This window comes from Frieseomelitta varia, unplaced genomic scaffold (assembly GCF_011392965.1).
Source record: "Frieseomelitta varia isolate USP_RPSP 00005682 unplaced genomic scaffold, Fvar_1.2 scaffold_428, whole genome shotgun sequence".
In the NCBI taxonomy this organism is placed as follows: domain Eukaryota; kingdom Metazoa; phylum Arthropoda; class Insecta; order Hymenoptera; family Apidae; genus Frieseomelitta; species Frieseomelitta varia.
In genome coordinates, this window is record NW_025110177.1 from 809,090 (window position 1) to 836,405 (window position 27,316).

General features: G+C 39.3%; 2 protein-coding genes across 7 annotated transcripts in view; one reads left to right on the forward strand and one right to left on the reverse strand.

The window, feature by feature from the left end:
• LOC122531946 overlaps positions 1 to 18,534 on the forward strand; it is a 125,966-nt gene extending 107,432 nt beyond the window's left edge. For 5 of the 6 annotated variants that reach the window (XM_043660285.1, XM_043660287.1, XM_043660286.1 and 2 more), the window contains 7 exons: positions 2,031 to 2,195; positions 9,111 to 9,245; positions 10,318 to 10,587; positions 11,255 to 11,629; positions 11,770 to 12,192; positions 12,547 to 12,847; positions 13,102 to 18,534. In XM_043660285.1, coding sequence (XP_043516220.1) covers positions 2,031 to 2,195; positions 9,111 to 9,245; positions 10,318 to 10,587; positions 11,255 to 11,629; positions 11,770 to 12,192; positions 12,547 to 12,847; positions 13,102 to 16,904 — 5,472 coding nt within the window. In that variant the 3' untranslated portion in view covers positions 16,905 to 18,534. The remainder of the gene's footprint in view (positions 1 to 2,030; positions 2,196 to 9,110; positions 9,246 to 10,317; positions 10,588 to 11,254; positions 11,630 to 11,769; positions 12,193 to 12,546; positions 12,848 to 13,101) is intronic. The other variant, XM_043660288.1, reaches the window with a different exon arrangement.
• A 307-nt stretch (positions 18,535 to 18,841) lies between these two features.
• Positions 18,842 to 26,006, reverse strand: LOC122531948 (neprilysin-like). Its single transcript, XM_043660292.1, has 18 exons — positions 25,796 to 26,006; positions 25,150 to 25,304; positions 24,222 to 24,383; positions 24,056 to 24,139; positions 23,367 to 23,578; positions 22,969 to 23,163; positions 22,772 to 22,885; positions 22,125 to 22,266; positions 21,851 to 21,968; positions 21,241 to 21,331; positions 20,984 to 21,160; positions 20,805 to 20,905; positions 20,660 to 20,718; positions 20,512 to 20,563; positions 20,338 to 20,405; positions 20,121 to 20,263; positions 19,814 to 19,975; positions 18,842 to 19,281 (listed from the first exon to the last, which is right to left on the reverse strand). The coding sequence occupies exons 1-18, from the start codon at positions 25,813 to 25,815 to the stop codon at positions 19,102 to 19,104; spliced, it is 2,235 nt and encodes a 744-aa protein (XP_043516227.1). The 5' UTR covers positions 25,816 to 26,006; the 3' UTR covers positions 18,842 to 19,101.
• Positions 26,007 to 27,316: the final 1,310 nt, after the last annotated feature.

Genomic DNA, 27,316 nt, shown 5'->3' on the forward strand with positions numbered 1-27,316 from the left:
CCTGAAATCGAACTAGATTTATAAGTCACTGTCTTAAAAATAAAGAACTGAAGAATCCTCAAAAATGTCACGACAAAAATGGAATGTATGAAATCTCTTCATTCGTAAATGACAAATAATGTTCGTTGACTATACATGTGAACGTAACTCTTTCTTTTCTTAGTCGCATGAAATGTTTGTACGGATTATTAGCGATTTGAAACTAAATCTACTATTTATTATTTATTATTTTGTTTTTCTTTTATTTCTTGAATTACTTTCACCATGAAATGATTAAAAATTAAATCACTTTCGTCTAACCTAAATAAAAAAAAAGAAAAGAAATTAAATCGTGCCTGAAGAGGTCAAGATCTATTAAGAACACAGTCTAAATTTGCACAAATCTTCAACGAATCTCGCGATGACGTTTGTTTTTGACTATTCAGAGGAACGATTGGCCACTAATCTCTCGCCGTCAATATCTTCGTTTCGACATTCAGATTCCCGGCGACGTGTGTCGCGATTTCCTTCGATTTTCCAAGCGGTTTGCGATCCCTGAATGTTGTTCCATCGTGCAAACCAGTTCTCCCTCTCCCCTGCATCGCGGATTGCTGTAACGCGTTCATAGGTAAGCCTGAGCAAACACGCAGACTTTCTCTCTCTTTCTCTCTTTGGTGGGTGTTCACTTTCTCGTTTACACCGGAGTCACGTTCAGCCGTTTGTGTGTCGACACGCAGCTCTCCAGCTAGATGAAACGAATGTAACGTGGCGAGTCCTCGAGAGTGTAATAAACGCAAAGGCACACGCGACCAGGCGTGATGTTTCGCTATCTGGGGCACTCTGGCTTTCAGAGAGCACTCGCGGCCGAATGGAATCTGTTTCGCTCAGTCGGTAATTAACTGACTCACAATCAGACACGCTGCTGATTTGCGATCGTTGGCCTTGGAGTATTTTATTCTCTATATCGAATCGAAATATTTGATCCACCGCGAGAAACGACTGCAACTGCGCTTAGTGGACTTGGCTCGTTGCTTAGTATGACGCATATTTCGTCGTGTTACTATCTTTGAATTTTTTGAATTTCTCTGTCTACGAGTTTCAGTTGATTTTTAACGAACGATGTAAAATGAAAAATATTAACGCTGCAGAACGTTCGTGTAATTGTAATAGAAATTTTGTAGATTTTTTTTGAGAATCTAGAACACAACGGTTCCCAACTTTTTTTCCCTTTCCTGTACTCTTCTCGCATAAATCCTCCACACATCTTTCAAACTAACTAGTCTAGACTAAATTAATCAGAAGTCGAAAAGTCAAAACCACTCGGTTTTTTTTTGAATTGTCATAAGGGTACAGTCTTGCTACGTAAATTATAAAATTACGTAAATCGTAAAAATACATACGTTATAAAATTATGTATATTTTCTGGCGAAATATCTTTTCGCTCAAGTCACTTAAATTTCTACAGTTTCAAAGTTACTGAAGATGAAACTCAGCCCGTAAAATCGAAAACTTCGCGCGATAAATCAATAAAAATTTCGCATCAAACTCGAAACAAAACCCTTTACACCCCGAATTATTTTTTTCAATTATTCTTTCCTTTTTTTTGCAATTTAACTGGCAATTTAAAAATGTCGTCTGTGCAAATGGTTAACCCTTTCGCTCCGAAGAACGTTTATATAAGCGTTCAAATAATTTTCAAAATTCATTCACAAAGTTTAGAGACAGAAGAACTCACAATTAGTCGTGTATCGTGTCGATCGTCAACGACACGCTTTGCACGTATCTGTATCGTTTTGAGATGGTCAAACACTTCGCGAAAATCCAGCGTCTGAAAATGGAAAAATTTCTCGCAATTGGCCAAGCCATTTCAAGCAGAAATGATCGTTAAAATGTGTGGATAAATCAAGCGTATAGAAGAACGCGCATCCTGCTTGGTTTGCTCACTGGAATTGCAATTGCAGTCGATTAACAAGGACTCTTCTATTCTCAGCGGCGCGTCATCTTGGATATACACCGGCGATATAAGAGAAAATATGTGCGATTTGTTGCAGGAGAACATTCTTCTGCGTATACATCTTCACATAGCGAGCGGGGAGGCGGAAGACATGTGCAGCGCGAGACACTGCGTGCCGCATCAGAAGTTCGCCATGACGCTGGTCGAGCAAAGCGTTTGCGGAGCGTGCGGCGCGACCTCGGAGCCTCTGCCTTTTACACAGGTCAGTTGATGTTAGGTCGATTTAAAATTGTACCATATATTTTTCTTTTTTTTTTTTTTTGACATTTAATGCATGGCGGAATATTATTTGACCCACCTAATGATGGCATTCAGTGAATTTCATTTGAAACGTTATTTAAATGTTACAAGATTTAATTAAATATAAATTTATTTAAATTCTTTTAGAATTTATTTATTTAAATATTTAAATATTTTATATTTAAATATTTTTTAGAATTTATTTAAATATTTAAATATTTTTTAGAATTTATTTAAATATTTTTTAGAATTTATTTAAATATTTAAATATTTTTTAGAATTTATTTAAATATTTAAATATTTTTAAGAATTTATTTAAATATTATTTTAAGAAATATTTTTTGTTTAATAATGGAAATAAACGTGTCTTTCCTCTTTTTATATTAAAAAAAATTCCGTGCAGGTAGGGTTTCTTTTTTCCTTTAAAATTGCGTGCCTCCAAGGATTAACGAGCGATGGTATTCCCTCAAAGGGAAACGAACCGTGATCGAACGAAGCTAACTTTCGTCGCGACGTTCGTTTGACCATTTTAATTGGGATTTGCGTAATTCAGGGGATATTCGAATTTTCAGTATCTAACAATAAGTCTCGGGCGAGATAACGAAGATCATTTCTCTGTACGATTGTGATCACGTCTCGTCGTTTTATATTCTTACGATCCTTTCGAAATCGTACGTTCAGTTATATTATTTAACAACGTAAAATCTGCATTTTGAAACGCTGCGAATGCCTAGACAATAAAATTTGTGAGAAATCACTGCGAAGTATCAGATAAAGACGCGTGGACGTACAAATTCGCCAGTATGAAATTTGCATTTATTCAGTACGCGAAACTGATAAAAATAAGCCTGATCACAACGACAATAGCTGTCAAATTGCGCAAGTATTAAATTTACAGTTATTAAATACACGAAAAATTGATGAAAAGAAGCTTGATCACAGTGCAACGACACAGTCGAAGAATTACGCAAGTATTAAATTCATAATTATTAAATATATGAAATTGAAGAAGCTCGATCACTATTAAATACTAAATACTACTAAATACTATACTTTCTTCAGTCTTAGTTTTTTTTTACCAAGTCATTAGCCCTGTAATTAATATAATCGTCAAGTAACGGTAATTTTCTGTGTCACCAGCACGCTTCAATTCACGAAACCATCGTCGTCCATTCGTTTTTTAAAAAAACTCCATCTCTACATCTTTATATACATATGTACGTTGTGTACACATAATGTATGCAATGCAGAATCTTTCGATAGCGTGCGGCTCGCGGAAAATACGTTTCTTGCGAAACGTACCATTACGTTTCAAGGATGGTCCAAAGAATAGTTTACTCCTCCCTCTTTCTCTGCAACCGCTCCGCTCGATCCATCTGCCCGCACGATCTCTCCTTGCGACGTTACTTTTCTCACGTAGCCTAACGCAGGTGGACCCGTCGAGAAACGATCTCGAAAGAAACTGATCTCAGGTAGAATTTTCTAACTGGAGGGCTTGGGATAGGTCTGGGTTGCGGCCCGGTGAATGAAAAGAAGGAGAATTCACCTGAATATAAAGACGAAGGATACCTGTGTTCAGGTATCGAAAGCTGAGAAACTCGAGTTCGAACTCGAGGTTTTCTCGTTTCTTGATTTTAGTTGTAGCGTGCGTGATTTTTGGATATTTTCTGTATAATTCTGTTCGAGGATTTTTCAATACTGGAATTCTGAAATTTTTCGAAAATGCAGATGATCGTGCAAGAATGGTGAAAGATCACAATATCGGCATGCACCTTTGCTTTTCAACGAAGTGTTTCTTCCATAGGATTCCAAATTTTATTACGTTTAGATGCTTGCATCGAATTAAGCGCAAAGGCTCGTAAATTCTGAGATAAATGTTATAGAATGGATGAATAAATATTTTACGAAGCCTTTTGTTTACTTAACTCTGAAAGTTTAGAGAACGAAAAATACCTGTGTCGAAAGCTGAGTTCTAGAAAGTTCTAGAACGGGAATTTTTTCATTTCTCTATTTTTATTCATTCATTTTTTTTTTTTTTTTTTTATTTCTGGCGTGCATTCGAATATATACCGCGATTTTTTTATAATCTTTTTGAATTCTGAAATTCTTCAGAAATATATAAAATTACAACAGCGCCGATGAAAGATATCAGCACAGACTCTTTCCAACGAAGTGTTTCTTCTATAAGATTCAAAGTTTTGTTACATGCTTGCACCCAATTGAACACGAAAGCACGCAAATGCCGAAATAAATATTAAATAATAGAATAAATATTGTAGTAAATTATAAAATAAATATTAATAAATAATATATTACTTATTAATTATAATATAATATGTATATTTTATAATATTTTATATATTTATATATATATTTTATAATATTTTATATATTTTTATATATTTTTATATATATATTTTATATTTTATATATTTTTATATATATATTTTATAATATTTTATACATTTTTATATATATATTTTATAATATTTTATATATTTTTATATATTTATATATATATATTATAATATTTTATTAATAAATATATATTATAATATTATTAATAAATAATATATTGGTAAATAAAATATAAAATAACGTATGTAATTGACTCTGAAAGCTTAGAGCTCTCACGTAGGAATTTCCCAATGGTTTGCACGTTCATCACGTTCCCGTGAAAACCATGAGATCGAGGCCGGTCCAGATACTCGAGGCTGACGGACGAGGGTTGGTAAACAAAAAGTTAGCCCCTCTGGCTAGCGGATAAGGGTTTAAGCGATTTAAGCGACTTAGCTAAGAAGCCTAAGCGCGTCAAGATACTGAGCGATCGAGTTGCGTCGTGTAAACGGATTAGCTGATCGGGATTTGATGGCTCATTGGTCACGAACGACCAACAGGAACGGAAGAGGGTGGATTTTGAGGGTGTATGGGTTGGATTGGGCGATGGCGTTTCGTACACTAAACTTGATACATAATTGGCAGAGTGTGTGGCGACTTGGAATTGATAGTGAGCTTGTAAAATGGGGATTCACTGATACAGATTCGTGGAATCAATTCCAATTATTGGATGACTAATATCATCTAATAATTATTTTTGACACTGGAGAGGGATGTTCAATTTTATTTAAATTATTGAATGTCAAAATGGTATTTGAATTGTATTAAAAATAGGAAGTGAAAAAAATTTGATTTAGTTAAAAATAAGAAATGAAGAAATATTGTTCGCGCCAATGGTTTGGCTTGGTTTGATTTATTTCTCGGATTTGAAAGAGTTAGTATTTAATTTCATCTTTCAAAAAAAAAAAAAAAAAAAAAATTGATATAGCAAACCAACTAGGAAATGAAAAGAAATTTCTCTGCATTGTTTTGAAAATTCTTATCTCGCGAGACCATCATTGGACGTTTAATTTCGCAACAGGTGATTTACGCTCCTAGTTTCGACTCTTACAAAAATTCTTACTCTTAAACGAATTAGATTTAATTAAAGGAGAGAATCAAGATTCTGGCCATTAAAGAACGTAATGTCGTGTTCTCCACAGACAACCCGGGATGAAATTTCCTGTTTACCTCGTTATTATTCTCGACTGTTGATCAATAATAGCTCGTTAACCGCGCGCAGTTGCTGCACGAGCACAGCTGTTCCGCTATTAAAACAAATTCGACCAACGTAATTTACGCCAACAACCGGGCTCGACCAACGCGACCAGCTCTTGCTGCAGCAAAGAAAGATTACATCGAACCTATTAGCAGGAAGAAATCGTCTGCCATTCATTTTTTGAGCCATTAAACGAAGATTTCCTCCAACCTCGAGGACTCGATCAGTCCTTTTACAGCTTTCGCTGTGCAAGACGCGCAACATCTTTGAATCGCGGGCTAATTGAACGAAACCGGTTTTTCATGCTAGTCGCTTTACTCTAATATGCATTGATAGACTTGCTCTCCACGCAGTTTCCTTTTCAGTTCCTGACATCGGGACATTTTCTAGTCTGATCGTGTTTTTCTAAGGTTAAAGGACTTGTTATACGCGACGTTTACACATTTCGGGGACCAATTTCACGTGATAAAAAAAGAGAAAAGTGAATTGACAAGGAGAATATCTAATGACAAAGGAAAAGAGGGGATGGAGGAATTATATTCTTGTTTGATCCGTGTTTTACCAGATTTAATCATCGTGAGTGCTGCATGCCCGTGCAACTGTTATCGCGTTTCTCATGAACTGCTCCCTCGTTCGACGAGGTTGATTATTTCCGGCTCGGCGAGGAAAGTGAAACTCTCGATTATTAGCTCTCCACGTTCTTGTCACTCGGGTTTACAATTTACAATTTTCAAGCACCGCGCGTTCGAGCTGAGTAACTCTTATACGAAGTCGTGAAAAATTGTCTGTTACATGTCAGATCGAGGAAATTGTTTCAATCGATCGAGAGCTCTTTCTCTTGCACGATGCGTGAAATATTTTTAATTCATTTACTTTCCTTGAGTGACCAAAAGTTGAGTTAATATGGACAAGAAAGTTTTATATTTGATATTATTATAAATTAGTACAATTATTTCATTTGTTTCACAATTGAGAATTCCTCTTGCTATAATTGTCGATCGTCATTAATAACAAAGAATACCAACTTCTTTAAAAGAAAAAAGTAACGAAAAATACGACTTTAAGAAACGCTTTAAAAATACAAGACCAAGTCGATCGTCGTATGATTTTTCGTTGCGAGGTTATAGCAATTTAAATGATGGTCAATTTTTCATCGTTGTTAGTTCAATTACGCTCTTCAAACTCACACGGCACGTTTGAAATATACCATATGAAACGTACCATAATTCATACAAGGTGAACCTGGGTCTAAGGTTTATAGTTTAGGGTTTTATTCGTCCCGAGTTTAAACGGCCGCATTGATTATGAATTTATTAAACGAGTTAACAAAGAACATGGAGGGAAGAAGCGGGCACGAGAGAAGTTCTTTATCGTGGGAGTGAACATTATATCTCACGGTGTACATGGAAGCGTTAATTAAATTTCTAGTTAGCAACGTGGTATTACTTCGTGGCGAAGTTTCGATAAGGATGCAAGACGAAGAGCGTTAGCCTCGAACAAACGCAATAACGAAAGTCGTGTTTCGTGGCAGTCGCTCTGTTTTCACTGATAAAATTGTACAATTTTCTGAGAATTTCGCACCTTTCGAACCCGCTTTCGTTTTTTTTTCCCCCTTTCATCCGACAAATCTGCGCTCGACTAAATTTTTTTTTTATCCCTCTCCTTTCGCGAGCTCTGTGGCTTTCTGTCGTACGAAAGTCACGCTGTCAGCTTCGCTGTTACGAGATTTTTTTAAGACTAATCTTTTGAAACTTTTTCATCTTTCTGGAGAATATATGCAATTTGCTGAGAACTCGCCAAAGTTGCAATTTGTCTTCTACCTTTTTCGAAACTTACTGTTTTGTTCCATTTTACTGAAATTACTAAATTTTCACACTATTCTTCTTCTTCTTCTATTTTCCTTTAACGTCACATCGACAGCGAGTGCCATTAGATATGTGTGTGGTAGTTTATGTTTTTGAGATATTTTAATACTTTTTGTATGTCATTTTGAGAAGTCAGGTTTATGTTTGCGTTGATTCCGTGTTTCTGTCTTTGGGTTTCTGTGGTGTTGGCATTCTTCTAAGTTTGAATTTAATAGGATTTTCACACTATTAAAGTTACTGAAATTCCACAAATGCGAGTTACGGCGAAAATTAATTCCAAGGAAAATTTCCAAAAGAAACGTAATAAAATAAATTATCGACATTATTATTAAGTAACCCTAGCTTTCTTTCTCTATAATCCTACTTTCTTTCTCTATCGTTGCAAACGAGAAACTGCAGCAGCTGAATCGAGCCAGGGAAGATAAAAAATTAATCAGCGATTGAGATCCGCGCGATATGTATCAAAGCGAATTAACGTGTTTCCTAATCGCCGTGTTCGGGATAGAAAGAAAAAAGTGGACGTTTCCTAATGCAGAGTAGGAACAAAAGCAGCGGCGGTGCTCTTTCGAGCATGATCCAGAGCCGCGGTGCGAGCATAATCGAGCACAGGCCACGAACAGCTCATGTGGGTGGAGTTGGTTCTCCCTTCGTGTCAGCTGCGATTGTAAAAAAAAAAAAAAAAACGTGAAACTCATTGCAATCTGGTATCGGTCATGGCCGATCGCTTTTACCAGCTGGCTGCTCGTGTGCGCTCGATGGAACGGTTGTAGAACACAGAGGACATCATGCGCGCGAAACTTTTGTTTCTCGGAAAATAAGAGAAATTAATTGGATATTAATTGGACCTTTGGTGGATTACTCCAAATGGAATGTTACGGGTGTTATTTCGCGAGAAAACGAAACTTATTTGAAGCAGTTTTCCGTAAGATGGAATATATCTTCATTTGGATATTTCGATTCTTTCTCGTTCTCTGTAAAATACAGATTTTCATAAAATTTAGGTATTGAAACGCTATCTACAGCAGTGACTAATTGAACTCGTATTTTCGTTTCGGTTTCGATCGCATTATTAATCATCAATTTAAATAAAGATTTATTCAAATGACAGTATTACGTTATTAATTCATTAATTAAGCATTAATTATCGGTAATATAGGGTGGTCACATGATAAAACAAAAATATCTTTTACAAACACGTGTTTTTTCAATTTTTTATTATTTCACTTGGAGATAATTAATGGATTTTTTTTTCAGTATTATATGTGAAAAATATATCTTAATATACAATATTCAACTTTTGTATCACTTACACTACTCTCGCTTCCGCTTCTTTCGCGTACGAATCTCGTGTCTATGAATTTGAATTCACGAAAATATTCATTCGCTCATATGTAATACGTTCGAAATCTGTTTGCAGATGGTTCATTACGTGTCAGCGTCAGCGCTGACGTCGCAGGCGCGGCAAACGCCGCCGAATTCTCGAACGAGTCCGGATCTGTTCGGCCAGCTATTGCGGCGAGCCGGAGGCATGGGCGACATCAGGGACTGCCCGGTGAGTAATCTCGATTTTCATCACTAAATCGACTTTCCTCTCGTGCACGCGCAATCATCGCATCGTCTCTCGAACGATTCTTAAGCCCGCAACTTGAGAGAACAGTTCAGAAACAGCGGCGACCCGCGTTTGATTCATCCGCGCCCGACGCAACATCGGGCACGTTCTACTTTGGCCTTTCTTCGAATTAATATCCCGCGGACTTTCTCTTTGAAGTGGAACGATAACTATCGTTCGAGCGCTGCCGGCTATTTGCTTGGCTACGCGGATGCTGCGCCGATTCACCCGCATAGAATCCGAAACGCAATCCGCGAAACTCTGCAGTTGGCAGACGAAATAATCAACGATCACCGTCGTGGATCGTGATTAGTAATCGTAGAACGAACGAAATTTGGGAGTTATGTCGTTTAATTGGCTGTTGAATAACGATGAACTGTGATACCGATGAATTATCACGATAGATCTATACTGCTCACAAAAATTAGGGGATATTTCGAAATGAATATCAAGCGACAAAAAGAAACGAAAAATTTTTTTTTTGTTGAATAAAAACAACTTTCTTTGACTTGTCATTTACATTTCTGATGCTTTTGTCGAATCTCTTGCGCTTGAATGACGCGCCACGCACGTCGCGAATTTTTTGTTTCAAAATTGCTTTCACAGCTTTAAATATAATAATAATACATAAGCAAAATATTTTCTCAGTTTTCTAAGTATATTTAAGCGAAACAAAATAGGCAAAACAAATAATAAATTTATTGCTTGTCAATAATTCCTGTCATACCGACGAGTTCAAAAAAAAAAAAAAGCGACGAATTGTTATATGCGATTTGGTCGCTCGTTACGGTCCGCAATCAGTTGCCAGCGCAAGTGGTTAAGAAAAAAAAAAAAAAAAAAAAATCAAATGCTTCTTTTTTTTTTTTATCGCTTCATATTCATTTCGAAATATCCTCTGATTTTTGTGAACAGTATAGATTCTTTGATGTTTCGATCGCTCGTTTGAATGTGCATTATTTTGCTTTGATGTTGCTTTTCGTTGTTTTTAACTGTACGTTTTATTTTTCGTTCGTAGAGCTCGTGCGGCGCGAAAATCCAAATCTGCCGGACCCTGATGAACCGACCGGAAATCGTTTCCGTCGGTGTCGTGTGGGACAGCGAACGGCCATCGTTGGAGCATATCATGGACGTTTTCGCAACCGTGGGAACGTCCCTCAGATTGAGCGATGTTTTCCACAGCGTGGTGGACTCCCGATGGGGTGCCTCGACCGTGCACAATCTCGTCGGAGTAGTCACGTATTATGGAAAACACTACTCCACTTTCTTTTTCCACACTAAACTGAAGGTTAGCGTGCTGTACGTTACGTTGCACGTTTCACGCGATTCCAGTGGATTTTCGCTAGATTCGATTTTGCCAAAATGTTTAGAAGCTGTCGCAAATTTTAAATGTCGGAAGAAAATTTCATTCGGCTGTAGGATTTGATTTTCTCACTGTGAAAATCAACAACGACAAATCTTCCCTTCTCTTTGAATTGAAATTTTTAACGCGCCACTTTGAATTTCATTCAACTCATTTACATCAGATTGTTGTCATGAGAATGCTTGCACCATTATCACGTCATTTTATCCATAAATCACATGTAATATCGTCAATTTTCATACTGAGGCACAAATAAATTAAATCGTTGAAATCACTCAATGAAACAAGTGATTTAAGAACTTATATATAAACAATTTATTTATCAAATAAAATTAATTCCGTAGATAAAAACATTTCCTTTAAAATTGGATTAAATCGTCGTAATATTTTATCCATAAATCACATACAAATAATATTAATTCCCACACTGGGGCTACAGATAAATTAAATGGTTTCCTAAAAATTTAATTAAATCGCTTACTTAATTAAGTATATTAAACTAGTTGTTTAGCAAATCGATGAAATCAATCTCGCAGAGTAAATCATTCTTTCCTTTTTTTTTTTTTTTTGAAACTGCGTTATTTCGTCTCAGGTGTGGATTTACTTCGACGACGCGACTGTGAAGGAAATCGGGCCGCGTTGGGAGCAGGTGGTGGAGAAGTGCAGAAGAGGCAGATATCAGCCGTTACTTCTGCTCTACGCAACTCCTGGCGGAACGCCGGTGAACACGGAAAACGCGCCGAAAACCGTGACGCCTTTCCCGAATGGAAATGGACTGAAAACACCGCCGAAGAACAACGTTCGGCGATCGATCACGCCCAGCCCGGAGAAACCATTGATCAATAGTACTGCCAGACGTGCCATCACACCGAATCCCGACAGTCCCCCTCACCCTTACACGCAACGCAGAATCTACAGTGACTATCAGAATCTGACGGATATTCAGAACAACATCTTTGGAAATCAGGCAAGTTTCTTCGTACGTCAGCGATCTGTTTGTCAGGTTACCGTAATTCAATGGGAAGGAACTTTGTTAAAGTTTGTTTTTTACAATTTTCTATTTTATTTTATTTTTTTATCCGACGAACCTAAATTTTCTGTTTGAAGGGCGTTGACACCGTCGACGGTGAAGCGGAGTCGAAGTACATCAGCCGACGCGCGGTGGAGAACGTGATGCAGCAACAGAAGAAGCAGCAAATGCAACTGACGCGCAGCCTGAGCGCTGGCTCGACGCCGCAGGACGCCATCAGTATCCCTGATCACTTGAACGTACCGCGGAGACGTGATTCCGGGAACTGGTCCGGCGATCGGAACAGCGCGTCCTCGAGTTCCTCCACAACGATGGACAATCCGTACTTGTACATCGTGAACAAGATGCAGAGGAACTCGGGCGTGCCGAAGAGCCCGACCAGCAAGTCTGGCGAACTTTCTAGCAGCAGCAGCGGCCATTACGACGCCGGATACGACTCGTATTCTTTGTCCTCCACGGACAGCCTTCCGCTGCAGCAAGGGCTGAAGCATAATCTACAGGTGCGTGTTATTTTAAACTACGCTGAAAGGTGGTACGACTCTTTAATATTAAGAATGAGATGACTCTTCCGTTTTCTGGAAAAGTGATTTCTCAACGTTAGAGAATACGTCAGGCACTCGTGTATCGAACACGAAACGATTGTTATCCTGTTGTTAGATCAAAACATTATATATATGTCTGCATATGACCTAATATATATAATACAGACTATCAGACACATCTACGCGAAGTATTAAAATATTCTCAATCCTTCTTCGTTGGTTGTGTCAAGTGCAACCTTGAAATTCTTTTCACAAAATTGCAATACTATTAACGAAAGAGACGGTAGAGTTAAATCGATTTACTTAACATAGCTTGCCCAGATCCCGGAAGGCTACCAAGCTTCCTCAGGCGACGACTGTGAACGCCTGTGCAAGGAGACCGACGCTCTTTTGGACAAATCCCGAGCTGCCGAGGATGCGGGCGACCTCAGCACCGCGGTCGCTTTGTGCAGCGCCGCGAGCAGCAAAGCCAGAGCCGCCATGGACGCACCGTATAACAACCCTCACACCATCAGAACAGCCAGGATGAAGCACAATACTTGCGTGATGAGGACCAGGAGTTTGCACAGAAGAATGTTGCAGGAACAGGCGACAGTTAACGGTGAAAAAGAAGGTGAATTGTTAAAAGAATTACATATATTATTTCAAAATTATTCTTCGAGAGCATGAATACAAGTAAAATACTAAATTTAGAATGAAAGGCTGAAGAAGATTATGATAATTATAATTAAACTTTTCAATTTTAATCCTGTCTGTACGTCATTTTCGTTCTGCTTCTGTCGAAAGTAAATTTTGCACATGCAAAAGTCTGCAGGATTAATAGATCGATTTATAATATTAATATACAAATGTACGTTTGCGTTTCAGAAGGTGCGCCGGAAGGAAGACACTCGCGAGAGAACAGCAAATCCAGCCAGCACTCTCGACAAAGTTCCAGAGACAAGGGGAACCATTCCCGACAAAATAGCCGTGAACTTTTAGTGAATCCCCCGTCCGCAACTACCGACAAGCCGGCCACCAAGAGCATCGAGATCTACGCCACGTTGCCAAAAAAGAAGACCCTGCGCAGCAAGGCGACCGCCGTGAACGTAATCGAGGACGAGGAGTACATGCTGTACGATCGACCGATACAGAGGACGGGTCTGTTCAGTCGTACGAAACGTTGCGACGACGACAAGAAGGACAAGAAACGAGCTCGAAGCGAGGAGAGGAACAAGAACGTCTCCAAAGACTTCTCCGTCGCCCCCTCTCGATCGTCTATTGCGCCGAAAGGCGCCAAAATGGAGAAATCGAAGGAGACCGACACGATCGCTAATAACGCGCGTAACGTCCAATCGAACAGCACGTCGAACGGCGAGCAGAAACAAGGCAAGAAACAGCACAAAATTCGAAGGAAGCTGTTGATGGGTGGGTTGATCAAGAGGAAGAACAGGAGCATGCCGGATCTGCGAGAAGGCCAGGACGGACAGACGAACGTGAGCGTGGAGGGGACCTCGAACGCTTTACCGAAGCAGTCGGTGGACGATTCCAGCGTTGGTTTGAAGGGCAACGAGGTGTGCCAGTCTCTGAGTGGTTATCTGTCCGAGGGACATCTAGAGTTTACTGGGAACAGTAACGGCAGCTCGGGCAGCAGCACCAGCAATCCAAACTTGGAGAGAAGTCGCCTGATGAGGAAGAGCTTCCACGGCAGTGCCGGCAAAGTGTTACACGTGGCGAAGGTCCCTCCGCCACCTCCGCTCAGGACCACTTCTCAGCTTAGCAAGTCTAAGTGTTCGGGCGAAGTGCACAACGAGCAACAGCCGGAGAAATCGGTCTACTCAACGTCAGAGAGTCAGTGTTCGTCGAATCCGTCTCAGGACCAGAACGGGACGTACTGGAATCACGTGAACGCGGCAAACTCGACCGGCGGTGCTAATCGAACATCCAGCTACACCGATTACTCGTCCGAGTCTCACTCACTCCCCTTTCTGCCTTCTTACGGCATCGAGCAAAACGGCGGGAACGTGGCAACGTCTTGTCCGTCGAACTACAACAGCAAACCTAGAATTCAGGACGACGTGGTGCAGTATGCGAACGGGATCCTGTACGAGCCCACGTTCGTGGTTACCAGGGCGGACGTGCACAACGAACAGAGCCCCGTGAAACAGCCGAATCAGCTAGACTCTTTGCCTCCGTATCCCGAAAACGGCAATGTCTCCCATTCGAGGCAACCCAGCGAGGATTTCCCTCCTCCGCCGTATCCTTCCATTCATTCTGTGTCTCACTCGAGACAAGCCAGCGAGGACTTTCCACCGCCTCCGCCACCCATTGACGAAAGTTCCAATCACATTCAGGATCAGCAACAGTATCAGCAGCAACAGTACCAGCATCAGTACCAGCAACAACAACAGTACCAGCAGTATCAGCAGCAGCAGCAGCAGCAACAACAAGCTGTGTCTATGCAACAGCGTCAGCAGCAGCTGGACAATCAACATATTGGCGGCTTACTCTCCCAGTTGCAAATGAAGCGAGATCAGATCCTAACCTGTGAGGCTCCGAGAGACGAGAAGAAATCCGAGGAACAGGAGGACGAAGAGAAATCGTCCGGAGAGACTTGGCTGCGCGAACTGCAGGCCAAACAGGCGGAGAGGAGGATGAAGAAGCAGGGTTCTCTCGAGCAGGATGTCTCGAAGGTTAGATCGTCCGGTCCTACGATCTCTGGGCCGACGATCGCTAGGAGAACGAGCGATTTGATGATGAACAGCCTCGGTCAAAGCTACGATCAGTCCAGTCGCGACGTGACCGATTGTCCGAGAGTGGTGTCCTCCGTCAAAGACATGGCCGCTAGATTCGAGCAGATCAAGCTGCAACCGGCCGCGAAATCTGAGCCTGATCAGAAGATTCCGACGAAGCAGAACGGCGTTTCTCCTTCTCCGTTGCTGGACGCCTCGCAGCACGCGGACAACGTTCAACACGCGGAGGAGCCGAGGCCAATGAAACTTTCCGCGGAGAATTTGACTAGCTTTGCGAAAACCGAGAGCTCGTCGAATCAGTCGTTGATGAATTCGAGCTTCGAATCTAGCTCCAGTCAGAACAGCTTCATTTCAACCACACCAGCTCCGAGCAACGCCACGCAAACGCAGCAGAATGGATTGAATCAGGCGATCATGTCGATGTCTCTGACGCTGCCGCACGAGAACGGTCTGCCAATCGATTATCCCGAGGACGATATCAGCGAGGTGGCCATGCAGAATACCATACAGAACACGACGATCCTGCCGAGCGAGGACGACATCTCGCCGAGGAAAGTGAAACGACGAATAGGGAAGAAGAAGAGCGTGTCGTTCTGCGACCAAGTGGTTCTCGTTGCGACGGCGGAGGACGACGAGAAAGACTCTTATATACCGAACCCGATCCTCGAGAGGGTCCTCCGTTCGGCGATGAACAAACCGGAGACTGCCCAAGTCCTTCGAGAGATTCGAAGTCTTCAAGAGGCGGAGATGAACAGAGAGAATTGCACCGCAACGAAATTCCAACAGCAGACTCTGCCGTTGAAAAGCGAGGCCGACAGCGTACCCGCGACTCCCTATCAAGATCAGTTGAGAAGCGTGAATCCTATACCGATACCAGACACGATCAAGCCTACTTTCGCGAGACAAAATTCCAACGAGTCGGTGGGATCGTTGTCGGACAAGAAACTGTGCGGTTCTTACGGCAACGAGGGGCAGGACGTTGTCAGGGACACCTACACGGGGCTTCCCAACGTGTCTAAACCGCCCACGTCGTACTCTCCTCAGCTGCAGCAGCAGATAAGGTATTCCCAAAATGGTTACATGCCGTATCTGCAGTCTCAGTCAACGTATCCTCAAGCGCAGACATCTCATCCGAGGAATCAGAGCATTCCCCTGTCTCAGACGCAGAAACCAGCCAGCCCTTACCCCACTCAGATTCAATACGTGCAGAACAACGTGCAGCAACAGAAGGCAATGTGCCAGAAGAGCTCCTATCAGACCTACTACCAATTGGAGCAACAGCACAATCAGATGAACAAGCAAATGTCTCAGCAGCAACAGCCCAGCAACATGAACCAGAGGATCGCGAGCCACAATGCAAGCCCGATAACCGTTCAACACTCTCAGCAACAGTTCGCCTATCCACCGACTCAGTCGCCCAGCCCTTATCAGAACCAGTACAGCCACAGTTCCTACCAGGGTTACCCCCAGTATCAATCCGTTTCTCAACAGAACAGAATGAACCAACCACTTCCACAGTATCAGCCGCCGCCGAATCCGCCGTCCTCCTATCCGCAACAGCAGAGCATGCAGAATTACCAACAGAGGCACGATAATTATCAGAGGCCAGCTCAGAAGCCGGACCAGCAAAACATTCTGGCGCCGAATCAGACGTACCCGAACGCGTTGCAAAACGGGCAGATACAGTCGAATATGAAGTATCCGACGTATCAACACCCACCGGTGTCGAAACAGAGCAAACAGATGCATTTCGTGCCGATGTCGAAGGGCAACGCGGCGGTAGTAACGCAATCCGCGTCCTCGTTGCAGAAGCCTGCGGTCGGTGGCAGTGCGAGAACCGCGCCGTGTCATCTCTGCCGGAAGAAACAGGTGACCGAACCCGCCATTTACTGTTCGGACTGCGACTTTTACATGTCTCGCTTCCGGCCAAAGAACTGAGGGGGACTTTGTAACCTCCGTGTTGACGCACGACGGACGAAAAATTGTTGTTGAAAAGACGAGTCGATTTTTTGTTGAGATGATCCTTTCGTTCTAGGTGACGTATAGATGAAGTTTAAGTTAGTAACGTGTAGGATAGTGCTGTCTAAACTAAGATTCTTTTTTTTTTTTTTTTTTTTTTTTTTTTTGGTTTGTTTTTGTATGTTAATTATGCATAGAAAGAGAGAAAGAGAAAAATTTGCCCGAGTGTTCGAAGATTCGAGAGTAACATTTCTCTTCTACGAGAGCAAGTATTAGATTTGTATTAGATTGTTAAATATCGTTGTAGGAAATCCGGAATTTTTCTTCTTTCGATAGCAGCTGATTAGTGAGAATCTTGAAATCTCGAAGGCTTCAAGTTTCGAAGTATTGGAACCTCGAGTTCTTAAAGCTTCGAAATCTTCTAGTCTCGAGGATTTAAAGTCTGTAAAAATTTGCAACGAACACGGACTGGGACCGCGAGTCAAATCAACATACGTGTTTTTTACGAACTCTCGATTTTACGATTAACTCGAAATCAGCCGCAAAATTTTCTGGCCCCACTAGCCGGATGCCATCGAAAGATCAAAACCTCAGACGTGCGTTGAAACGGAGTTGAAACTTCGTCTTCGATACGCGTATACGAAATTCTGTTGACTCTAGGCAAACTTATGATTGATTTTGCAAAGGGTGATATCGCGCCACCCTCCACCCCACTTTTGTACAAAGTTAAATTAGTTGTAGATTTGTATAATCGAAGACCTTCGTCGTGCAGCTATCAACTATAGACACATACTCGTTGTACCTATTGATTGTGTACTTAGCGACATTTGTAATTTATAGCGGATCATATTATATAGAAAGAAAGATGTAGTTTCGCGTAAGTCAATCGTAACTTCTTACGTAACATCGTTTCGTGCTTCGTACGTTAGTCTAACCTAGCAAATATAGTTCCCTTATAATCCTTGTATGATTTGTACCGTTTACGATTCTGTTGTACATAGAGATTATTTCTGTGTAGCGTTTATCTTCTGTGTAAAAAAAAAAAAAAAAAAAAAAAAAAAGAAGGAAAGAAAGAAAGAAACGAGCAAACATCGTGTATCGACGTTAACCCTCTTTCGAGGATTAGAGCGTTTCTGTTTCACTCGCACGCATACGTATCAAAAAGACGCGGTCGTAATTTCTGTTCGGCGAGAAGTCTACACTTTGTCGGAATTGTGATACTAGCCATGCTCTACGTTAGGGTCTTATCGTTAAAAGTTTAGGAATCGTGCCGCGATGAAACGATACGGGTAGTCGCACAAAAATCGAGGTGAAATAGAGAAAGCGCGAAGGCAACATGATCTCTGAGTTGAAAGCGTGAAAATTTATATTTTATGTTGATAGGCGTTGACGTTATATATATATATATATATATATATATATATATATATGTAATTGTCGTGTACTTAACGATTCCGTTTTATTGTAACGATCGTCTATATGTATTAGATCGATGTACAAATCCAAGCCCCCAGTTTTATACATTTTGTATGAGTATTTTGTTTTAAAAATACTTGATTTCCTCTCGTATGTGACATTGAATAATAAAGCGCCGTCGAAATATTTCAAACACGTGTTCCTCACCGATTCATTTCACCGATATTACTCGATATCTATGCGTTAAAAGTTCAGGGAACTTTGAGAGGTTCGACGAATTCTTATATTTGGTATATTTTATCGCGTTAGCAATTATTCTTTGAACTAACGCTATCGGCGATCAAATTTAATTAGAGTCGACTAAATATGTTAATCAAAGTCTTGAATATCGGCTGATAATTTCCACTCGCAAATGTCAGTAGTTTTTTTTCTTGAATAAAGTAGAACTTGGTAAAGAATAGAAAATTAGAAAATTAATTAAAAGAGGAAAACAAGAACGATTATTTAAAAATAATATTTTTAATTTCTCCTGGATCTTTGTTAAATTCCTGCAACACTAATTGTTCTTAAAATTATTTTCTTCGCGAACTGAGGTTTTTAAACGTAAAGACATGACAAATCCTTTCAAATTAAATTAGAGATAACAAGTCATTCACTTTGTTGCTTACAGATCGTAGAAATGTTTTGTTGAAAATTAGTAAATTAGTGAACTAGCGAATTACTCTATTTCTGTCCGTGCTTCGTTCGAAGGTATTAACAATTAATTCCACAACGTACACTTGTGACGTCGATTCATGGAACTGTTCCGCGGGCATTTGAAGGTTTTCGAGAACGCGGCCAAATTGGAGAGGGAACCTATGATGCGATATTTCGCAGGACTGTGCTCGTCGCTGTTGACCATGTCCGCCTCGTATTCCGGTCTCGTCGAGGAACACCAGGACTATAAAATGGAATCGTGTTAATTAACCGTGAAACATTTGTATGATGTTTGTTGGGAGATCGAATTAACACCCGATAACGGAGATAACAGGATAAAAAATAATGATCTCCAGTTGATTTAGGTTGAGACTTGGCTGTTAACCAAATATTCCTATGAAAAAGTGAAATTTTTCCACGTCCGGCATCCCGACGAATTCTACGAGATTGCTACAGTAAATATGCGCTGAAAAAAATTTTCCACACTTTGCCGAGAAATTCCTTTATCAAAGGATTCTGACACGTGTATCTATACACTCTTCAAATTATTAAATAAGTTATTGAATCGTCAAATATTCAAGTAAAATATTATCGAAGTGAAATTTTCCATATTAGGAATTATTCAAAAATAATAATCAGTATTGTTACATTGTTGTAAAAATTGGTATTGTTACAACGAGAATATAGTAGATGTTTCGATAAATATTTTACAATCGAACGAAATTGGGGTAACTTTAAAATGACTGTATTTAAAATAGGCACGTAAAGTGACTTACGTTTGCGAAAGATAAGAAAAAGAGTTCGTCGTTGGACATATGTTCCAGGCCTGGTAGTTTATTTTGAATCTTCTGTTTCGCTGCTTTCTTGTACGCAGAATACGCAATTTGTATGCCGATTGAATCCGCTATGTTTTCATCCTCGGTTAGATATCCATCCAGCTAAATTACATTTTATTAATATTATGCATCGTTCTACGAAAACGAGACTAACGAAGTAATTAGAGTATCTTTTGTATTCTTTTCAGGCTGCTTGCCTCTCATCTTCGTTCGAAAACTCTTAGAAATTATTAATAAAAGAATTCACCTTAACGTGGTCTCCATCCTCGTTCGTGATATCGAGAGTATAATTGGCATACTGATCGACAAAGCACATGGATCGTTCCTCGTATTGTGACGCGTACTCGGATGTCCACGGGATTTTGTAGCCCTCTTTGTCGAACTGTATTCCTAAATAGCACGAACGACACGTGACAAATGTCGATGAGTATACATGATTGAATTACATCATTTAGATAATTTACCTTCGTTGTCGAAACCGTGGGACAATTCGTGTCCAATTACAAATCCAGTGGTTCCGTAATTAATAGCGCTGATGACAGACTTTTTGTTAATAATTCAACTTCAGTATAATTTGAACGCGCGTAAATGATGAGTGATTTAAATTTTCAATTCTAGACGATTTGGAGAGAACTTACTCTGGCAAATGTGAAGAGAAATAAGGATCCTGCAGTTCAGCCGCTGGTATGACTGAAACACGGACATTTTTTTTTTTTAAAGAAAATGTTTGTTTCTCCAGAATTTAGTCGATTCGAGAAACAGGTGTTTTGTTTTCACAGTACTCACGTATTGCGTTGACCGTCTGAGCGTAGAATGCGTTAACTGTCGTGGGGAAATCCAACCATCTGTAAAAACAATCGAAAATGAACAACGAGATACGAGCGATTTGAATTTTTCCAATTTCGATCGAAATTTCATGGAAGAAACTCACTGATCTCTTACAACGACCTCTCGGAACTCCTGCAGGCTTTTAATTAATTCGTTCTCTTCGGTGTTTAGAACATTTTGGAAGTAGTTCGAACCTATTTGAAGCTGCGAACAATATATCTGATGTCATTGCGCGTCTGTGAAACTTTCAAAAATTTGTTAAATGTTGTTTAGAGCAAATACCCCATCGTAATATCGGTTGACAGCCTCGTTATCCCTGTACCAATCTGGGTAACCAATTTGCGTCTCAAGATTGTCCAGCTTCTGCATCAGTTTCACTCTCATACTGTTCGAAAGCCAATGAGCCTGTCCAATGCGGATTTTCAACTCGTCCTTTATTTTCTTCACCATTCTCGTCGCCTTGGAGGAAATACAGTAAAACAAAGATTTTGGTGACGTTTCATTATTCACGACGTTTTTCAGAGTTCAGAAAATGTTACCTCGTGGATCACGTGATCCGAGATGTATTTCTTGACGAACATGTAGGCAATCGCGTTCTTCATTCTCAGATTGAGCACACAAACTTTCCACCTGGAGATCAATGTAATATTCCCTCACGATTTTCTACTACGCAGTTTTCAAATTATCATTTTTATTCTACTTTCCGTAGAACTTCGAAAATTTGGGAATGATATTTTCATTAAAAAAAAATTTTTTAAGCAAAAGAACAAGGAATTGTCAAGTTTTTACAAAGCATATCCTTAAGTTTTTACGTATTTCACAGAATTATTTTAATTTTCTCACTTAATATTCGACTGGTTGCTTGGAAGAATTCGAATATCCAAGCGGTAGATTTCTTTGTTCGAACAATCACAACGTCCACTGTCCTAAAGTACCAGAGGTTTCAAATTTCCAAGAAACATTCAAAGAAACGAAAATCTTTGTAATCGACATTTTTGTATCTATCAAATCAAATTTCCAGGAGTTCGAAACTTCGAGCTCATTCTCGAAGATCGAAAGCTTATCAACCGTGATCTTTCGCAGGATATAATGTCGTAAGAAGGAAAAATAACCAATTGATTGAAAAATAACAAAAAGAGATTGTTATACCGTGGTGTATAATTGGACACGTTGTACGACGAGAATGATATATTGAACTTGATGTCCCTCATCTTTTGAGTAGTATACGGCAGGAATTTGTCCACCATGTTCCATTGCACGTAGTTCACTGCAAACAGAGGAAACAATCAACGTGAAAAAGTGACATTTCGAAAGGCTACATGACCGCAGAAAATGTTCAGTTGTCGAGCAATCGCGTTGCAATTAGAAGATCACTAATAAATTGCTACGTGCTCGTGCAGAGTTCTCGTAACCACGGTATTACCCAGCACACGTCGAGATGTGCTTGCAAGTAGCCTGGCCAGCTTGTGTAGGAATTCCGGATTGTAGACTACAACAGGTTCGGAGGAGTTTATGCGAACGTTCGCCAGGTTGAATGCGTGTTGTATCACTTCCAGGAAGTCTATCTGCAAATGTTTCTTGTTGTTAAATTCTGTATTATGATGGCAGATTTTTAATCGTCCGATAAGTCGACGCGTCGAGTACAGAATTTGGATTGAAGAATCGATTACTGGTATCACGGAAATGAGCGACAATTACATTTAAAGTAAAGTGTATATTGTAATTGTGTTGTTACGTGAGGAAATATATGTCAATGGAGCAGTGGCGATTTAGAAAATGACGCTTGATTGCAATATTAAACAGAGCAGAATGGATTAGGAGGTGAAGGCCTTAGAAATTCATTAGTTTCACTTGGGACGCTAGTCCAAAATTATTCGTTGTAAGAGATCTAAAAATGAATTCTCATTGAGATAAAATATTTCTAGCTTAGCTTGATCTAAACTATTTTTCTTTTCTAATTATTTAAATTTAATTCAATTTAATTCAAATGGTATCATCTTTTGCATCCTGGATTTTTGATATTTTGCAAATGGTATTTAATTCAATTTCAATATTAAATAATAATTTTACCTTCGCTGTAGATGAGGCTATACCGGAATTATTATAATACTTTTGCAATTCTCTGACGGTCATTCTTTTGTAATTGTTACTAATAGTGTGTATTTCCTTTCCAGTTTCAATGATCTGTAAAAAATAAAAAAAAAAAAAAAACAGAACTTCAACTAGTGAAATAATTTATAGTTTCTTCGAAGAAAAAAGATAATTACTCGCAGCAGTTCGATCTCAAAGTACACCATTTTTGCTATATCCGTGGCTAACTGGCGACGATTTAAAGTGTATCCTTTCTCTCTTGCGAAAGCTTGGACTATGCGAAAGATACCACTCTCATATTCGTCGTCTTCGTAGAATATTTTATTTAAATCCCTCTTATTCGACAAAGGATATTCGGTTTCCTGATCAATCTACAATAATCAATACATTTTCTTAACACGTGATATTGATCTTTATAAATTATGCTTCTCTGTAGCACTTCGCACGTTGTAAGTCACGAATTTTTAACGTTTAATGTTTTACAAAGGAAACGGTATAATTTTGAGTGAAGAAAGAGTAAAAAGAATAATAAATATAGATCTTTCCAGCTCAAGCAGTTATATTTGTAGCTTACTGTCAACACGTAGCGCTTCGTGTCATTCAAATCGATTTCATACTCGATGTTATAGAAAGCACTGTTCCCGATCAATGTCACATATTCCTTGTCAATTTTCTGCCAGGGTGTTCCATCAGGATCCCATTCGTCCAGTGGCATCGCCATTGGCCATCCTCCGGTACGATCAAGGATCTCCTGAATCGGCTTAACGCCCCTTCTCTCGATTGCATCTACGACATTTTTTCGAAAAAGCTTTGCATAATATTGTTCGTGACATTTTTCACAAAAGTGAAAACGACTGTTGCAACGTAGTTAACCACAGCGCTCATAATTATTCGAGTTCGTGCCTCGAGAAAGCAGACGTTTTTTTCGTTCTTTTCGAGGATAACAAAAAGTCTTCTGAAAATTCGTTAATCGTAAAAAAAAAGAAAAAAAAACGAAGCGAGAGGAGAACAGTAATTTATTCAAAGTTTATATATGTTAATAGAACTTTTCCACCAGTAATCGCATAAACTGTTCCTCTTTCACATTAATCATCCCTCAGTGAAATAATTTTATTCTCCACGTGTAATTTATTAACGACAAGGTAGATTTTGCGTTGTCTGTGCAAATACACTTCACTACGCATGAATACGTGAATTCCTTCGAATAATTATGCACGCGCCAAGGTCCACATATTCGAACGAACGTCGTTGCGATTTCCCTACCTACGTCCATGCAGGAACGGTAGAATTTCCTGGCCATTTTAACGGGCGGAATATCCGTGGGACTGTCGTGTTCTTCGAGGAGTTCTTTAAAAAGCAAAAATTCAAGAGCACGTGAACTTCAAAAAATTCGAAAGACAAACTAATCGAGAAAATGGTACTCCCTTGCCTTTGATTCGTCTGTTCGTTTTTTCTATGACAATTTGATCCTCGGACCATTCGACTTCGTTGTCCGGTATTGGATTCTGCCTGCTCCACGAGCCGCAAGCGTATTGATAAAAATTTTCGCAGGGGTCCGCGGTCGTATCACGGTTTTGCTGGATTTTCTTCGCTGAGAAATGCAAATATTTGATTATCGCATGAGAAATGAACGGAATTAAATCATTAGGCTGTGAAAAATGCCTATGATATGCAGGAAAATGTAAAATACTTATTTTAACATTAGCAGTCGAATGTTTAGTTTAGTTTAGTCTAGTTAACATGTAAAATACTTATTTTAACATTAGCAGTCGAATGTTTAGTTTAGTTTAGTCTAGTTAAGTTTAGTTTTTTAAAGCTAGAAAATATATAAGTTTCACATATTTTTCAAATTCTTTTGGCGTTTTAGGATGATTTACTCAAAACTTAGCTTGGCGTTGAACGTTCGAAAGAAGTAAAAAAATGTCGACCAATTTGAAAAGTGAAATAAATCATAAGTTAGATATCAATCCTTGATGTTTCCTGCATTCGAGGTACCACTCAGGCAAATTATAGAAACAAACAGTCAATCAAACGGCTATTTTATAACGAAAGAAGGAAATGACTATTAACCATAGAAATTGGTCAACTTCCTTTACCATATGAGTGTGCAGATATCGTTAATAACAGTGAATTAAAAAAAATCGTTTGAAAGAAAACGTGATGGTACGTGACTTTCAACTTTTTGAAAATCAATTTCCTACGATAATTTCCTCGTTCTCTCTTTTGTTCAGTATCTCTTTTATTCGATAACGTATCGACAGAACGCAGCCTCTTCTCTTATATAATAATGTGCAACTCATTTGCAAGAAAATTGCAACTTATATAAATGTTACGTCACGAGAGCACGAACAACGTACCGATCTCGTAGCAGTAAGCGCTCTCACAAACTCTGTACTCCCGATTTTCGTGGTGGTCGGCGTCAGTGTCGTTCATCATGTTCACGATCCTCCAGACACGCAGGAACGACGACGGCGAAAGCATTGGAGCCGCGGTAACGATTGTCAAGTGGCATCTGCAACCGGGGAAGAAAAAATTCGACTTGTAAATAATTTTTGCGACGAACGATTCGAAAGTGTGACAGAACAGTGACAGATTCGAGCAGAGTGCATACGATTTAATTGTTGTTGATTCTCTGTCATATGATCAAATTGTATTAGTCGTAACGATATCAAAAGACTATGAATTTTCATGCAATGTCAAAGTGAAGAATCGCACAGATTCTGTGAAAAAAGAAAAAAGAAATATATAAAACATTCAAAATAATTTTCTACCAAGCTTCTGTTTTTTTTCCAATTATATTTTTAAGAATGCGACTTCGAATTATTCCTCGGATTAAATTATTCAATGAAACTTGGTGTTAGTCAGCAATAATTACTTGTAATAAAAGTTCATCGCAGCTATTGTTTGACTGACGATAAATCGAAGACAATTTATTTAAATCGTATACACGACATTTCGGTGATAAATTAAGTGCTTCATTCGTTGCACGTTTAAGCCACTTACATGAGCCACGGGAGCTGCATGGTATCCGAGGAAGCGGAATCCTGGACTGACGTACCGTTTGTGGTAACGTGCTATCCAAAAGTCGCCGAAGGCAACCGTCTTCCTCCCGCAGACACGTCTCGTACGTCTCTTTTTGAGTCGGCTGAAGCCAATCGCCACGCAAGGCTAATTCATGAACCATGTTTCATGAAATGAGCCTGGTATCGCTAGACATGTGTACGTAAGGAATAATTGATTTCTTGATCGTCACGGTCTGACATCCGGATAACAAGTAGGCATGACTCAATCAAAATATAAATAGTAGGCAAATACTTTTTTTTTTATCACGGTTACTGTTATGGTATTGCCAGATGAATCATTTTGTTTTGTAGCAAAAGCGTTAGTTTGTAAATTATATAAAATTTCCAAGGGATATTACAATACAACTGAGTTGAAATGTGTTTTATTGGAAGAGTGATGCAATGGAATGTAAAATTATTAAATGAAAAATTGGAAATCTTATGTTAAATGTAATTTATTAGAAGCTTAATACTCACAAATATAAGTAAAAATGTTTTATAACATAAAGTCGTAACGTTACGTTGCATTATAATTAAGTTTACTTGTTAAAGTCCAGTTTACATCGTCAAATAAAAAGAGGAAAGAATAGAGCATAGACTATAGGTTACATAGTTCTCAGCTTCATATCGTTTTACAAACATTAATTTGGAAAACGATATCAATTATCAGGTCTCACCACGATCGAGATCCGTCCTGACTATAACCCCATCCACCCCCCCATTACATATAAATCTCGGCATTCAAGTTATTGCTAACAAGAATATCAAGTTCTGATTGTACTTGGCCTTGGATTAAGCAAAAAGAAGATGGACGTTCCGTAACTCAAGCTGAAACTTAAATCTAACGTTTAGCTGTTGATTACAGAACGTCTATCTTGACAATAAATTACGTGATCACACTGACAATAAGTTATGTTGCATCCATCTCTCATCCAATGGTCACACTAAATTTTACAATAATTCGTAGTCCTATCAGTACATTCTGTACCAAAAACACGTTTATCTAACTCTAAATGAAACAAAGGAGACAAAAGCTACTGACAAGCTTTATTGTCAACTCTGAATATCGTGTTTCGCAAAGGGGCGTATAATATGAAAAGAAAACCATGACTAACTGTTAGCTCATCAATCAAAGATTCAAGCACTTAGAGGCACATAATCTAACGCTACCTCCAACGGAACAGTGGGGTTCCAAGGAACCGCTAAATCGAATTACAAAGGACGCTAGACTACAAAAATCTCATCTTATCAGACTGGCTGCAATTCTCTGAATTAATATATTACAACGAATTAATTACAGTCTGTTAAATTAATAGTCATATAATAAATAATAATATAAACAACACAATGATATAATATCAATAGCAACAATAATAAAAACAGTAACAACGTACGAAAAGAAAGCGGAGAGGAGAGATTCCTAATTTCGACCCAAGTTAAATAAACGTGTCATTTTGTACAG